This window comes from Pipistrellus kuhlii, unplaced genomic scaffold, assembly GCF_014108245.1.
Source record: "Pipistrellus kuhlii isolate mPipKuh1 unplaced genomic scaffold, mPipKuh1.p scaffold_m20_p_7, whole genome shotgun sequence".
Classification (NCBI taxonomy): Eukaryota; Metazoa; Chordata; class Mammalia; order Chiroptera; family Vespertilionidae; genus Pipistrellus; species Pipistrellus kuhlii.
Window position 1 is genome coordinate 69,220,393 of NW_023425573.1, and position 17,063 is coordinate 69,237,455.

Genomic DNA, 17,063 nt, shown 5'->3' on the forward strand with positions numbered 1-17,063 from the left:
TTTAAAATCTGCATTTTCTATTTTGTCATTCTGAATACTAGTTTTTCTCTGAGCTTTTCTCTAGTTTTCCATAGGACTTCAAAAAGAATGAGGGAAGAAATCTTCAACTTCTGCTAAGGAGGATTAAAAAAGACAAGGCCTTGTGGTCATGCTACCACTTTATATTATGATTACCCATATTCCTTCATTCTCTCTTCTTTAATACATGAAAGGCTACGCTACTCTAGATGGCTCATATCATAGTGCCTTCTCAGTGTGTAGGAAAAATACTTTAATTCACCATCATGGCAGAAATGGATTTAGTTCAGAGATTGGAGTTGGAAAGGAGTCAGATTTGATATCTGAGAAGAAATAAGAAGGCACCCTTTTTAGGTGCTGGAGGTGGCTAGAAGAAGGATAGATGAAGAGAAACAGAGTGAAAGTCGTACTTCAGATGGTAGGCTACATGGAAGACAGATGGGTGTTTACATGATTGGTTCTCCTTTAAGATTCTAGCAAAGGCCCAAGTCTGCGTGCGTATGTCTGCACATTAAATGGGGCATGGCCTTGTCTGTGTGGCGGTCCACTGTGCTTATGCATAAGGCAGGCCCTGGGTTTTATCTTCCCAGACTGCCTGCAGACTTGGCGCGGTTTAGAAGCTGTCTGGAGAGCCAGTGGTCTAGTTTGGGGTCTGCTGTGCCACAACAAGGGCACCCTTACCTGAGTGTCTGGAGACAGACACTAGGTCAGCATGCTTGGAGGAAGGGGCATCGAGATTCAGGGCACTACAGCCAGCAGGGGCTAAGGTGAAGGTCATTCAGAGTGCTGGACACACCACTGAGCTTTGACCAAGCAGAACAAACAGACTGGCAACAGCCTCAGGACCCTCAGGTGTAGAGCCAAGAGAGTCAGAACCAACCTGGGGACAGGTGACTACTGCCCAGATGTAAAATGACACCAAGCTCATGGCTCCCTACTCTACAAAGACCCACCCAACCAGACCTGCATATGCTTAGCAACTACCTAGGGAAGAGAAGCAGTCTACTACTCTTCTACTGAGAGGCTAAACATGTTTATCCAAGAGATAAATACTTGGACTACATAAAACAATCTTGTCAACAATTTGTTAAAAAAAATTTAAACATACAGAGAAATTTAACAAACTTTACAGTGAACGCCATATACCCAACAACTAGGTCCTACTACTCACACTTACTGTACTTACTTCATTGCATGTCTAGCCATCTGGCCATCTGTCTCTTTATCTAAATCTAATTTCTGATGCATTTCAAAGTCACAGGCATCAATACAGTTCATCTCAAATTATATATAAACTTGAGAATGTGTATATTTAACTAAAGTTCCAAATTAGTTTACAGTTCTTTTTTTTTTCAAGATCAAATTTACAAACAATGAAATACATAAATCTTAAATGTATCATTGGATAGATTCCAACAAATGCATGTACTGTGCAATCCAAACCTCTATCGAGCTTCCTCTCCCAAGAAGTTTCCATGTCCTTTCCCAGCCAATCTCTGCCCCATCTTTAACCCTCCCCCCCCCAAACAATCACTGCTCTTAAATTTTCCATCACAGACTAATTTTCCCTGTACTAAAATCTGTATTAATAAAAGGGTAATATGCTAATTAGCCTGGGAGACCTTCCAGACGTCCTTCTGGATAAACCCATGGTGGCGGGCTGAGGCAGATGCGATTAGGAGCAAGCAGGCCAGCAGAAGGGGGCAGTTGGGGACAAGCAAGCCAGTGGGGAGTAGTTGGGGGCAAGCAGGCTGTTGGGAGGGGCAATTGGGAGCAATCAGGACAGTGGGGGGAGGGGGGAAGTTCGGGGCAAGCAGGCCGGTGGGGATGGGCAGTTGGGGGAGATCAGTCCAGCAAGGGGAGGAGTGGAGAGGAGTTAGGGGCAATAAGACCAGAAGTGGGGGGGGGGGCAGTTGGGAGAAATCAGGCCAGCAGGCAGAGTGGTTAGGGGCAATCAGGCAGGCAAGCAGGTAAGCAGTTAGGAGTCAGTGGTCCCAGATTGCTAGAGGGATGTCCGACTGCTGGTTTAGGTCCTATCTCCTAAACCAGTGGTCGTGGTCGGCAATCTCATTAGTCAACAGAGCGGCAAACTGCAGCTCGCAAGCCCATGTGGCTCACAAGCCACAGTTTGCTGACCACTGCCCTAAACCAGCATTCGGACATCCCCTGAGAGTTCCCAGATTGGAGAAGGTGCAGGCTGGGCTAAGGGGACACCTCCCCCCAGTGCACAAATTTTATTCACCAGGCCACTAGTTATATATAAATGGAATAATAATATTTAATTTTTTGTGTGTATGGCTTATTTCATTCAGTGTAATGCATTTGATATTTTTCTATGTTGCATGCATCAGCTTATTCCTCTTGAAAGCTGAATAGTATTCCAACATAGACACTAAATAACAGCTACTTATTCTTTTGTTGATGGACACCTGTTTCTCAATGAATTTTAAAATCCATTTAAAAGTTTATTATGCTAGACTAAGTCTAACATTTAAAATAGGATTTGATACAAAAATTAATGCTAGTTAACTAGCATGTAGGGGCTCAAGAAAAAGATGAGTTTGATTATATACAAAATAAATTAATAATTTTTCTGAATATCCCAGTTTGTTTTTATTAATGTTTTAGGAGAGAGAAAAGGAGGATAGAGAGATGGAAACATCAGTGAAAGATAAACATCAATTGGCTTCCCCCTGCATGCCCCCTACTGGAGATGGAGCCACAATCAGAGAATGTATCTTGACCAGGAATCAAACCAGAGACCTCTTGGTTCATGAGTTGATGCTCAACCACTGAGCAACACTGGCCTGGCTAAACTTTTTATCCTTATAGACATTTAATGGAATAGAAACAATATTTTATTGTAACTCTTCTCCCCTCCTCTCCCCCCCCCCCCCCCAGAAGATATGAGAAGTGTGCCTCATCTCATTATGGCAGTTGACCTTACAAAGATGAGTACTGTTCTCCATAGGGGAACATGTCATGCCATATTTCCTAGGGAGGAGGCTCAAGGTGAAGGAGTACTCAAGCCCCTCTATCCTCATTCTATTTTAAATCCTTTCTTTTGTTCTTAAAATGAAATTTGATCATGCTAGTACCTTGCTTAAGATGACACACTTTTTCTGAGAAGACTTGGAGTCAAATACAGTGAAACAAAAGGAAAAACAATTTGCAAAGTCCAACAGCAGCTCTTGACAAGCTTCTCAGTATAGATGAATAAAGGAGAATATGACTTGTGTTTTATTGATTTTATTTCATCATTAATTTATGTGATTAATCAGCAGATAACATGTTAAAGTATTTCTTTTTTTAAAAAACTTTTTTATTGATTTTAGAGAGGAAGGGAGAGGAATAGAGTGATGGAAACATCCATGATGAGAGAGAATCACTGATTGGCTGATGTAGCCCTCAATCTAGCATATGCCCTAACCTGGGATAGAACTGTGACCTCCTGGTTAATGGGTCAATACTCAACCACTGTGCCATACCGACCAGGCAACATGTTAAAATATTTCTTAAAAATATGACTCAGTTAAGCTTTCAGCTGAAATAGCCAATTTATTACCAGTTTGAGTTGGGGAAGTAGCTTCTGATTTTTTGTTTATTTTGTTATATTTGTCAAAATGAAGTTATGATAAAGAAAGTATCTGATCATAGGAGTCAAAGAAGACTTCAGTCTAATGTTCTGATAATATTCTAGAGTGGCATTAGGCAAAACACAGGGCTAGGCCTGTGGAGGAAGGAAGAGATGTGGGGAAGTCCACATTCCTCTACATCAGGGTCTTAGGTGACAGGTTGAGAACCGCTTCTGTAGAGCCTAAGGCCATCGGAAAACACAGGTATTTACATTACCATTCTTATTGGTAGCAAAATTACAGTTATGAAGTAGCAACTAAAATAATTTTATGGTTGGGGGTCACCACAGCATGAGGAACTGTATGAAAGGGTAGCAGCATTAGAAAGGTTTAGAACCACTGCCCTACATGCTCCCTCTGGAGCCTGGGGTCTGTTTTCTAATAGCACTTTCATTACTGAATGAGTCAAGCTCTTCAGCGCCCAAATCATAGTCTCTGATTTTAAAGAAATCTGTTACTATCAGACCCTGAATGATTTGGTGGCTTTCTGCCTTAAAAGGATTCAGGAAACCACTCTCTTTTAACTTTTACTTCCAGAAAAATCGTCCTTTAGTGTCTAGGGAGACCCTCTCTGGAGAGATTGGATGCAGATCCAAGGACAAGGACCCCAGGATCTGTGCTTTATAAGCCTGTACTTGATGGAGGTGGACCTGGGAGAGAATTTTGGTACAGAGCCTCACTAATCCTGCTCTTGTGTGGCTTTGAGTTTTTTAGTGCATTCTTATTTAATGTCCAGTTTTTCCTAACTTTAAGTTAGTGCCCTTTTATTTTTATTTTTTTAATATATTTGTATTTTATTGATTTCTTACAGAAAGGAAGAGAGAGGGACAGAGAGTTAGAAACATCGATGAGAGAGAATCATCGACCAGCTGCCTCCTGCACACCCCATACTGGGGATGTGCCCGCAACCAAGGTGCATGCCCTTGACCGGAATCGAACCCGGGACCTTTCAGTCCGCAGGCCGACGTTCTGTCCACTGAGCCAAACCGGTTTCGGCTAAGTTAGTGCCCTTTTAAAGCAAAAAACTATGTTTGGGGTTCTTTTTTGCTTCCCCAAAAAGAAAACTATAAGAATTCACTAACTAAATATGTACCTTAAAATATGAATCTATTTTTAATAAAGTAATATAGCTACATTTATATCTGTGTTTCCGGAAGTATACTGTTCACATATCAATTTGATTTTTTTTTCTAACTTGTATAGGTCTTAACTTTTAAAAAAATAGCTTATTAATGTGCTTTAGAAATTACATTTCATTAAGTATAATTTTGGCTAAAATTTCATAGTATTTAGGGGAAGGAAGGATTTAGACTCAAATTGGAAAATAACAACAAAAAATAACAACTGGAAGATATTATTTAAGGTTAGTGTTTAATGATAAATTGCACCAATCAACAACTTAAACAAATAAAAAAAGAAAACCCTCTGCACGCCTGACCAAGAAATGAATAGACTGATTTTTAGTCACATTTGGGAAACAGATGGTAGAATTATTCTGTGTGCAGACTGGTGATCCAAACCATATACCTCAGCTATCAAAATATCAAAATGAAGTAAAATGTCATTGGCATTCAGATGACAGTGGATGATGTTTCATAGTCTTTGATTTTCTGGAAAATAGAGAACTTTACTAAATGAGAATTGAAAGGAAGGAAGAAAGGAAGGAAGGGAGGGAGGGAGGGGGGGGGGAGGGAGGGAGGGAGGGAGGGAGGGGGGGGGAGGGAGGGAGGGAGGGGAGGGAGGGAGGGAGGAGGGGGGGGGTTGGAGGGAGGAGCGGGCTCTTGGGCGTTGGTAGGGGTGGTCGGTCGGTTCTTCGTTTTCTTGTCGTAGGTTTTGGTGGTGTGTTCTTTTTCGGTCTTGCTTGCTGGGGTCTGTCACGCCACCCCCCCTCCCTACCACCACTCACTCCCTCCCCCCCTCCCGCGCCCCCCGCCCCCTCCCTCCCTCCCCTCCCGTTTTCCCCCGTGTCGCCTCCTTTTTGTATCTATCATCTCATCAGGCTCAAAATATTTTCTCTGTGACCAGATTCATAGAGGTTATGAAAAGATGAGACAACTCAATTTGCTTCCAAGTATTGGGATCAGTCCCTGTGGTCTGTGCCAAGCTGAGGCTTAGAAATGTAATTGGCTTTAATTGTAATTAATTGAATTAATCACAGTCATACTGTGAGTCTAGGCTGCTTGAGATTCTATTTCAGCAACTTTCTGTTCATCTCCACATTTTCTTTTCTTTTCTTTTTAAATGCAAAGTCAAGAAATAGTGAGGAAAGGTGTATAAATGTGGGTGTTTCTTTTTTTCCTTTTTTGTTGCAGCCATTTGTGCATAGAACATTTAATTATACAGAAGAGATAATTCTTCAAGATATGCATGGTTACAGAATTGTATTTTAACTTATTTTTTTTAAAGGCCAGATTTTCATTTTAACTGAGTTCTACCTGTTGGGCCACTTTTGTGCCAAATGTCTATAAATTAATGAGATAAGGATTGAAACAAGAAGAAACTCTAGCCTCTGTGCTAAGGTGGGGAGGAGGCAGACTAATATTGAGAAAACCAGAGGTTAGTCCCTGGTATGTGTTACAGAAACTGAGTAATATTGGACGAGTCATCACTATTATCATTACTTTTCTTCTTTATGATAGTGTTAGCATACTTTCAGGGAAATGCACTGCCATTCAAGAGATTGTTTCTGTTCATATACAATGACATGGAGTATTATAAATGGGCTCTGATCAGGTTTTGTTTCAGAACTTGTGACATTTCCCACTTATTTTTTTCCACATAAACTTCATTTTTCTCTTCCACCCAATATTAAGTTCTCCTCAGGCCAGAAGCAATATTGTTGCCTTCAGCATCCAATAAGTGTTCACCAAGATAACTCCTGATCAGGAGTTAAGACTCTTCTTTATTTAACATCATTTTCTTGCAGGCCATGGCCAAGTGGGTAGCTCAGTTGGTTGCGGGGTTGCTCCGATATGCCAAAGTTGTGGGTTTGATCCCCAGTCAGGGGACATATAAGAATCAACCAATTAATGCATGAATGAGCAGAACAAATCAATGTTATTCTCTCTCTCCCTCCCTCCCTTCCTTTCTCTGTCTAAAATTAATAAATAAATAAAAGTAAATAAAATTATTCCCCTACATGTAAATAAGGCCTCCTGTAAAGAGGCTGCTCTTTTTGCAGTCAGAAAAAAATGGTTTAACCCCAACTCCCCTATTAACTAACCATGATCCTGTAAGTAAGCCATTTAACCTTTCTGTTGCCTTAGCTTCCTCATCTACCACATAGATATAATGGTATTTTAAAGCACATTATAATGATGAATAATGAGTTATTTGACAAGTTAAAAATAGATGGTTTGTGTAAATGTGTGGTCACACTTCATACTCTGGGTGCTCACGATCAGTGTCCATGTCTTATTAAAACCCCACCTGGTCCTGGTGCTACCTGTGAAGGGAGAACTTTCCCAGTTATAGTCCAGACTTGGACTGGACCAGATCTCCTACACTGTCCTTACTCTGCTGCTCAGTAGTTATATGACCTATTAGAAAGTTTGACATTTTGAACTACTGTAATGGCCGTACCACACCAGGGAATTCATGAGCCTCCTAGAGCCCTTAATTTTCAATTCTAGAAGCCCTCCTCAAGAGAGAGAAGCTGGGTCAGCCTGCTTTCTGTCTTAAGCAAGTATATGAGTCATCAAGCCACAGCTTCCTGATGAGACTGGAAGGGACAGCCAACTCGGGTTCTGGGCAGGAGAGCACAGGTTCATGCATAGTTCAGGTGTCCTGCTCTCAGAGTTCTGTCCCCAGATCCTCATGGATGGGCCCTAAGGACTAGTTCATCCAAGCACAGTTTGAGTACACATAGTGAATGCCTTACAAAGAGTAAGTACTTAATATTTTCAAAATCCTATATAATAAAAGCCTAATATACTAAGTGTCTGGTCGGCTATTCAACCAATCAAAGCATAATATGCTAATGATATGCTAAGGCCACTCAACCGCTCACTATGACATGCACTGACCACCAGAGGTAGATGCTCCAACTGGTAGGTGAACTTGCTGCTGAAGTCCGGCTGATCAAGACTGAGCAGGATGGGCCAGACACTCCCTGGAGCCCTCCTGTGCTCCCTCCCCAGTTGGCCAACCTCCCACATCACTCCCTGACCCCAATTGTGCACTGGTGGGGTCCCTTGGTTTGGCTCTCACCCTCTAGCAATCTGGGACCCCTAGGGGGATATCAGAGAGCTTGTTTTGGCCCAATCCTACAGGCCAGGTCAAGGGACCCCACTGGTGCATGAATTTGTGCACTGGATCGCTAGTAAATTAATAAAGTATTCATGTAATGTATATAAAATACTACATTATGCATAATTCGGGGAGACACATAAGAAACTATAACATGGTTATATACCAAATATCTTAATTTACTTCAAAAGATAATACAAGCATATATGAAATATTTGAACATTCAAAGTGGGGGGTTAAGTAATAGAATACTGATTTAAAGTATAGGGCTACCAGAATTCAAAGACATGGGGGACCAGTGGCACAGTCTCTCAGGAAGTGAAACTGGAGATGGATTTTGAAAGATGGATGGGATTTGAGAAGACAAAAGGGTACAGGCATTTCAAGCATGACACATTATCTAGAAATGGAAATATAGGTGTGTTTGCTTCACTCTTTACTTTTGGGCAATGCAGGGGTAAGGGTGAGCATTGGAGGTGGGTATTTAAAACAAAATAGCTTATAACATAAAATATATATCATAATATAACTATTGAAAAACTCACCTGTGTACTAAGATGTATGTGTAAAAATATTGTTCAAAATAGTAAAAATTTTGCAGTGATTTAAATTCTGTCAGGGGAATGGTTAAATAATTAAACATACTAGGAAGTAGATTGAAGAATATAGTAGGTCTCAGTGTGCCAACACAGAAAGACCACCAAGGAAAGACACAATAGAATATTAAAGATGAAAATGCATTTATGTAATATTTGTCAACTTTGAACATTGATTTTAAAAAATCAAAGTGGTATTTCAGGAAGATGAATGTGTTAGCATTGTGTCAAGTTAAAAGGGAGCGATTGAAAGTGAAAGAGTATTGGGGGATGTTTGCTTGAGTACAGACACAGGAGGCCAGAAACAGGCTTGAATGGTGAAGAGAAAGACCCCAGAGACCTTCTGAAGACTGACTTGGAAGGATTTCATGGCAGATTCTTGATAGAGGGGATGAAGGCAAGAGAGGGAGATTTTTTAGGTTCCAGCTTAGGAAATATACACTGAAGATTGATCTCTACTAAGGGGAGTAGACTGATGCTAATAGGAAACTTTTAAAGAATTTCTGTATCTTTTTGTTTCTCAGGATGGAAGAAACAGTACGAAATCTATTGCAGAGTCAAGGACCTCCAGAGCAGAAAAAAGAAGACACTGTTAATATAATGGTCTATCAGGTACACCACGGTTCTTACACTCGAATGGGTACTGATTTTCTCATATTTCTCTAACTCTGTCCTTCCTAATTCAGAGTGATATAAATAAGTATGGGCCAGACCCTGGTGCTGGGATCCATATGGTTACCTCTGTTTGAGGAATCATGTGCACATTTATTTAACTCATTCTTATTTTGAATTCCTACTGTGAAACAGATTATAGATTCCGTTGTAGGAAGATATAAAAAGTAAGTTTGCTGTTGTTACTTCCAGACTCGCCTGCCCTCTCACTGTGAAACCAAGAGACGTATAAAAATATCGAAGTACTCTGTGCCCAGGGCTATGAGAGAGGTAGCTCCCACACTCCCTGGAAACACAGGGCAGGGGTGACCTACCCTGTCTGGAAGCTAAGGATTATTTCTCAGAGAGCTATGCCTCTTTTGATGGGTCTGGAATAGAGGACAAGAGGAAGGACCCTGGGGGCAGCAGGAAAGTCTAGCTGAGGTACGGTGGTGTGTATTTGCATGGCAGGCACATGGAGAATGAGAAGTTCAAGGTCATTAAATAATGGTCTGGGAAGAGGAAAGGTTGACTGAGACTGAGGGTGCACGGGAGAGCTGGATGAGGCTATGCTCATATTCTGGGCACATGTGTGTGCCTTGTTCCCCTTCAGTGTAGAATCTGAAGAGGTCCACAGAGAGTAAAAGGTCAATGCAGTAACAGGCTGTCATCATCCAGGGGCCCTCAGTCTCTGGCTCTTAAACACTAGCATGGTGGCCAGGCTGGAGGGCAGGACACTTGGCCAGTTGGCCATACAAATGAGAAGGCCCGGAGGAAGAGAAATAACAGCAGAAAGAGCACAGGTACTCTTTATAGATAAACTAAAATTTGTGTACTCAGGTTGGGGGGATCCTTCAGCCAGGCCTGTGCCCTCTTGCAGAATGGAGCCCTTGGAGGATATCTGATGTATGGCTTAGGCCTGCTTTCCATGGGGAGTGGGTCTAAGCTGGGAGTTGGACATCTTTAGAGGCTCCTACCAACACTGCTGCACTCCCTAGCCATGAGTCCGGGTTCTGGATGAGCGGTGCTTCCCCTGTGAGAGCATACTGATCACCAGCAGCAGGGGGCAGCTCCTGTGTTGAGCATCTGCCCCCTGGTGGTCAATGTATGTTATAGTTACCTGTTCTGCCATTCAGTCGATTTGTATAGTAGTCTGTTATTATATAGAAAACTTCTGTTGAAAAATCAGTTAAAATGACAAATAAAGACCCAATATCCATTGCACACCTGTGTATAGAGAGCTAAAGAGGCTAAGGCAGTAATTCCCATCACAGTATTCCGTGTCTGCTGGCTAAGGAAGTGGGTTTGGGGGGTAAGCATAGGAGCCCAGCAGGTAAAGATAACCTTACTCTGGCTTCCCTGAACTCATGGGTTTGGGATTCTGCAACCTAACTTATCAGGAGAAAGATTGGGCGGACTCTGATCATAAAAGCCACAGTAGCATACAAAGCTAAGAATTCCAGGCAGAGTTGGCTTTAAGAACTCTTTATCCTCAATAGTTGACTCTGGAGACATGTGCAGGACTCCTTTAGGATGATGGGCAGTTGCTCTCTATCTCCAGTGAATACTGTACAAGGAGTTGATTTAAGCTGCCTCCGAGGAGATTAAAGTGAGTGCCACGAGGACAATTAAAAATCACTAAAATCCACTTCTTGTAGAAGTACCCTTTGTGAGGGGTGTCTTTACGAAGGAATGACAGTCTGCTTTTCCTGATGTGTGGTCACCTAAAGTTAGGATAAGGATTTCAGTCCTCCTAGCCCTGAGTCTTTCTGAGGCGTTGTGTCTGCTGTGGTAGAAAATTGAGGTATAAATAAAAGGAGGGAGAGAAAAAGGCTTGATTCTGCAGTAAGAGGTTCAGTGCAGCTTAAAAGAATCTGAACTATAGTCCTGCTCTCCCCCAACCTCTCCCCTCCCCCCATTCCCTTTTTCCCCACCCCACCCCACATGCCAAGCCCAAGTTAGACCCAAGAACTCAAATCCCACTGCTGTGCTTTTCCCAAATCCCTCCTTTCTGGGCATCTAGGTACCTTCTTTCTCTGGATCGTTCCTTTATCTTTCCACAGTTTATTAGACATTAAACATTGTCATTGGAATTTAATTTTTAAAACTGGAAGCTACTTAGAAAACAGAGGCACTTTTAAAAAATGTGTTTTAAAACTACTTCCTCTCTATGATCCAGTCCATTGGGAACTCATTGCCTCCCTCTAGAGGGGAGGCAGTAAATAACTTGAATTGATAAGACATGGACAAGATTTTCAGTCATTGCTGTAGCTGGCCTCAGGCTCCTTTTGTGGAAAATAGAAGACAGTCATGGGTCCCATGGCCCATAGGGTCATTTACAATTTACTGAGCTCAGAGTATGTACTGAGTACAGCTTGTGCTCTAGGGATTCAAGCAATGAGAAGGGGGAGAGAAATCCTGTCAGGCAGCACTGAGTCAGGGTCTCTGGCATCTCCCTAACTCGGGTCTCCCAAGTGTGGCTCATAGCAGCGCAATAGGTCTGCATTGAGCTGGGCCTGCTGCACCAATGGAGCAGACAATGGGCACCTTCCTGAAGTTAAATTCTTTGTTCAAATATGAGCTGAGAGATTTATTCCTTCATAGTGTGGGCTGTTATGAGCACACCTGACTCAGACTTTCCAACAGCAAGATTTCTCTGACAGAGGCCCATGCAAGGCTTAGGCCTATGGGAAAGTGAGAGTTGAGAGTTGGTTTCATTTTCCACTGTGGAAGTTATATATATATATATATATATATATATATATATATATATATATATAGAGAGAGAGAGAGAGAGAGAGAGAGAGAGAGAGAGAGGGAAAGAGAGAGAGAGAGAGATTAAATGGTAGGGCCCAAGCTACTCCCCAATAACTACCTAACTTGGGACCTATCTAGAGCACTCTACATTCATTTATTCACGTACTTACTCACTTATCCATTTAAATGACAACTGTTCGCTTACTTTTTTACATTAGTAGTTTCCCATTGATGCTGCAGCAAATTTACTGAGTTAAAACCATTTCTATTCCTTTATAATTGTGGAGGTCAGAAGTCTGAAGTTGTGCTGCTGGCATTCTTTCTGCAATTTCAGGGAAGACCATTGCTCACCTTTTTCAGATTCCAGCATCCCTGGGCCTATGCTCTTTCCCTCCATCTTCAAAGTGCAGGACTCCAAGCTCTGGTTCCATTGTCATATCTCTTTTTTTCTGAGTTTCACCATCTCCCCTCCTTCTAGAAGAACCCTGTGACTACATTAGACCCACCCAGATAATCCAGGAAATTCTCCCCATGTCAAGATCCTCAATTTAATCTCATTTGCAAAGTTCCTTTTGCCTTATAAGGCAGCATTCACAGGTCTCTGGGATTGGGAGGTGAACGGGGGTCGGGGGGGGGGGGGGGGGGGGGGGGGGGGGGGGGGGGGGGTGGTGGTGGTGGTGGTGGTGGTGGTGGTGGTGGAGAGGAATTATTCTGTTGATGGCACTAAGTGACATATTCATCTAGCAGGCTGGCACCTAGCTAAGTGCTGGCATACCAGCCGCCTGCCTGACAGCCTTTCCTGATGCACTCAGTTGATAGGATGCTGGACAATAGGGAGAAAAGGGAAGTGATCAAATACTTTTGGAGACCCTGCCATCTGCCTCACACTTATTTTTTAATAATCCATCCATACCTAGCACCAAGGACAGTCTCATTTCATCGGGGTAATAAAACACCTCAAAAGATTGTGTGTAGAGGAGCCTGAATCACTAGAAACACCATCAAGTTCCCTTCTGCTTTATTCTTTCTCCAGGTTATTCTCTGTAGGTGGTGTGTTATATATTCTTGTCACCCAGATCACCATCTTATTTGGTCAAGTAAGTTAGGAAACATGTTAGGAAACAGAATCATAATTTTTTTAGATGTGAAAGGGGCCAATCAAGCACACATGAAATGGAGTGACAGAGGGCATCATTCCTCCAGCTTCCTCTGTGGCAATATTTAAACTCAGGCAGCCTGGCTGAGTCACCACGAATCCTAACACTGATGATGGGTTGCCCCTATAGTCCTTTTGTGTCTGTAGCTACCCTCTGTGCATCTCTGCTATAGCAGATACACTTCCTTTTGTCTCCCTTCTTCTCTGTGGAACATGAAGTGAACCCACATTGGCTAATTCATTTAGAAAGAAAGAAGTGAATGGGCAAGTGGAAACACTAACAGCTTCTGCTACTCACAGGACCTCAGAGGGTCACCCGGATTCCCTGGGTCCCTCGGTTTTCATATTTGTAAAAGATGAGGTTTGGGACTAGATTAGGGATCACAAACACAAATGCCCACAGTTGCCAAATAAAAGTGGGTCATGTAGCCCTAGCTGGTTTGTCTCAGTGGAAGGACTGAAGGGCTTGATCTCTGTCAAGGGCACATGTCCAGTTGTGGGCTTGATCCCCAGTGTGAGGTATGCAAAAGGCAGCCGATCAATGATTCTCTCTCATCATTGGTGTTTCTCTCTCTCTCTCTCTCTCTCTCTCTCTCTCTCTCTCTCTCTCTCTCTCTCTCTCTCTTTCTCTCTCTTTCTCTCTCTCTAATTGCCAAAAAGAAGTGGGTCAGGTCTGAGAAGAATCAAGTGTTCTCTTGGGGTTTGCCTTCTATTTTTCTACCGTAGATAAGAAAACAGATACAAAGATAGGTTTTTTATTTGTTTTTATTTGTTTTGTGTTTAATAAAATACAACATTCTTGCTTATTAAGTAGCAACCCATACTGGGTTTAATGCCAAAGGACAGTAGGGAGTGGTGGAAACTGAGGCAAACTGGGGAGTCACTGTCAGGCCTGCAGGCAGCAGTCCCAGCCCAGCTGCGGCAGAGTCAGATGCCCCAAAATGTGGACAGATGGCCACATGGTTCAACAGATGAAGTTCAGTTTGATGAGCAGTTTCTCAGTCTGCAAATAAGGCTTATTTTTTTTAATTTTTTTAAATTTAATTTTATTTATTTTTTTTGTGCACGGACTAAACAATGTGTTAGACGAAGGGCAACCTTCAGAAGAGAAATACAATTTCTAAGGTTTCTTCTTGCTCATAGAACTCTGGGATTTCAGTGCTCTTCTGCAATTCCATGAGAACTTGCTACATGAATGTGAAACAGAGTGCATCTGCCTGGAGTGCTGTGCCCACCACAAGCCAGCAAGCCAGCGTCGCTGAGCACCTCCATGTACAGTCATGCGCTAGTCACTTTACAAGTCTGAGCACTTGTCTTGTGACAGGAGCCCTTGGAACTAGTATTAGCATGGTCCTCATTTTACAGAAGAGGCGACTGAGGCTCAGAGAGGTTAAATTGCTTGTCCAAGTGCCCATTTCCACTTGAGCTCCTTTGCACCCTTTTAGCTGACTTGATGGGTTGCCATAAAAACCAAGCTCACTCTATCAGTCGCTGTCCCAGGAGAGAACAGAGAGGTAGGTAAGTGCTCGACAGTTTGCAGTGGTGTCCAAGTTTGCCTCTCTTCCTCTTTATTTCATCCTCGCGTGGTAGAGAGCCCTGAGCTGTGTGCTCCCTGAGCCCAGCTCCATCCTTTTTAATGACGGTCTCTGCTCAGTTATTGACACCGTGGCCTGCATTTAAAGCAATGTAATACTTAACACAAGTTATTTCCCTTTGAAGTGATCTAATTGAAAAGCAAAATGACTTTTCCCTGAAATGATTTCTTAAAAGTATTCTCAGATGTGATTAAGCAGTTGATACTTGTGGAAAGGGAACCTTTCTAGTTATCTTAAAATTTGTCAATCAGCAAATATTTATCCAGTTCCCTTTAAGTACACAAAAATGTGTGCCAGCCTGGGACCTTCCTTGAAGCCCAGGGCCTGCCTGTCAGAGATGCTGCTTCCTTCACGAATGATGATTCTTATCAGGGGCAGGACACGTTTGACTTCACAGGTTGTGACCCACAGGTTGAGAACTGCTGCTAGCAGGGTCACCAAAGGCCATCAGAAAACACAAATATTTACATTATGATTCATAACATTAGCAAAATTGCAGTTATGAAGTAGCAACACAAATAATTTTATGGTTGGGGGTCACCACAGCATGAGGAACTGTATTAAAGGGTCGAGGCATTAGAAAGGTTGAGAACCACTGCTTTAAGCAAACTAAAACCTTGAAGTGCACTAGAAAGAAAAGTTAGGGTTGAGAAGTTATATTAAACAATCAATTACAAAAGATACCTAAGGAAGTTCCCTTAAATAGCAAAATATCCCTGAAATATTTAAAGTGTGAGTTTCAAAAAAAAATAAATAAATAAAGTGTGAGTTTCCCCAGCTTCTAACATAGTAGCATATTTTTCATGAACACAAGTAAACGCAAGCAGACAAGTTCAGGGATTGAGGCCTTCAGGAGCTGTGAGGCTCCTGAGTTTGTTCTTGGTTGGTACCAGAACTGCCTGGGGGAACCCTGACACATTCCGCTGTCTGGGGACCTCCTTGAAGCTCCTGACTTAGAGTGATCTGTTTTGTTTTGTCATTTCCAAGTCTGAGTCATCTTCACCCCCTGTATTGGCAGCTGGCAGGCACTACACTACCTGTTCACTAACCAGCAATGCCCACTCATTGTGCAGAGGAGAAAGTGGAGGTGAAGGTAAGAGCCCAGTGCTCAGTCCAGGGCAGAACTGCATATGCATCTCTACAGCATCTGACTGCTTCTTACACACACAGTACAAGGCTCAGTAAGTGACCTTGTGGTTAGTTAGCCAAGAGGAGCAAAATCTTTAGAAGTCTTCAGAGAACTGGACTGTAACTTACCCAAGTTCGTCAGAAAAGTGCTTCCACTTTCTTTTTATACCTAAACAAAATGAGGTAAGCAAATGCAAATACATGGAACAGCAGTCAGGACTGCCAGTGAATGCACACAGCTAGAAAAATGATCTCACATTCTACTGTTTGCTGAGAGAGGAGCTAAGTCTTTGCACAGGGATTTATCAAATTAGAATACACACGAGAATATGCAAGTTTATTGAGTGCTTTTATTTTTTTATGTCTATGGCCTGTGATCTCAGGAAGTCTCAAGTGCCTTTGGTTCCGCTTTAAGAAAGTTGGCCTTTTACCTCGCTGACCCAGCTGAATAAAGCGGTGCCACCATCTTCCCCTCACCCCCCATAAAGAAAGAGATTTGGCCTTTCCTTTGAATTGCTGTGAACTTTGAATAGCTTCTGAGGGGGGTAATGGTAATAATGGGAGTATTTTTATTGTGTGTTAAGTTTTAAAGGGCAAAAGTGTTCCTTGAGGAAGCAGTGTTCTTCCTTCCTCTTTGTATTCTTCTTTTGGTTTTGTTTAAAGCAACAGCCTCTATTCAAATATGCTTAGGTAAAGAAGGCAGTGTCTGATGAAATTCAACACCACCAAAACCAGTGTCCTACCCAAAACACTTCTCTTCCCTTTGAAGTAATTCTGTAAGATGAATAATGATCATCCAACCTAGAGAAAGAGTTTTTTAGAATTACAGAAGTTTCCAAAACAGCCTCCTGTGGGTTCACCCACTTGTTATCACACCTGGACAAGGGGAAACATTCACCTCTAATTCCAAGGTCCTGTTCAATACTTGGGAAGGAATGGAGACATTTTAAATCCTACCAGTAAGAGTTTTGTTACTTAATTACTTACTGAGAATTTAGGACCCTTGGATTATTTGGGTTCTGACTCTATTTTCTCTTTCTCAATATCTGCCTTAATTCTCTGCTCAGACATGAATACTTGTTAGATGCTCTGACCTTGGACTGAACTCTTACCAAGTAAAAGCAGAAAAGAGTCTCCATGTTAAAACAAATGTAACCTCTGAATAAAATGGTGCCCTGGAAAAGCACCTCTTCAGACAGGGGAGCTGGGGTTCGCCCAGGAACAGGAACCACATGCCTCCACTCCGCTCGCAGCGGGCCAGACCACATCTGGGATATTC

At 42.3% G+C, this 17,063-nt stretch overlaps 1 protein-coding gene across 6 annotated transcripts in view; it reads left to right on the plus strand.

Annotated features, from left to right (window-relative positions):
* NCKAP5 (NCK associated protein 5) overlaps positions 1–17,063 on the plus strand; it is a 909,053-nt gene that overhangs the window by 589,399 nt on the left and 302,591 nt on the right. For all 6 annotated transcript variants that reach the window (XM_045575730.1, XM_045575732.1, XM_045575733.1 and 3 more), the window contains one exon: positions 9,022–9,109. In XM_045575730.1, the coding sequence (XP_045431686.1) occupies positions 9,022–9,109 (88 nt within the window). The remainder of the gene's footprint in view (positions 1–9,021; positions 9,110–17,063) is intronic.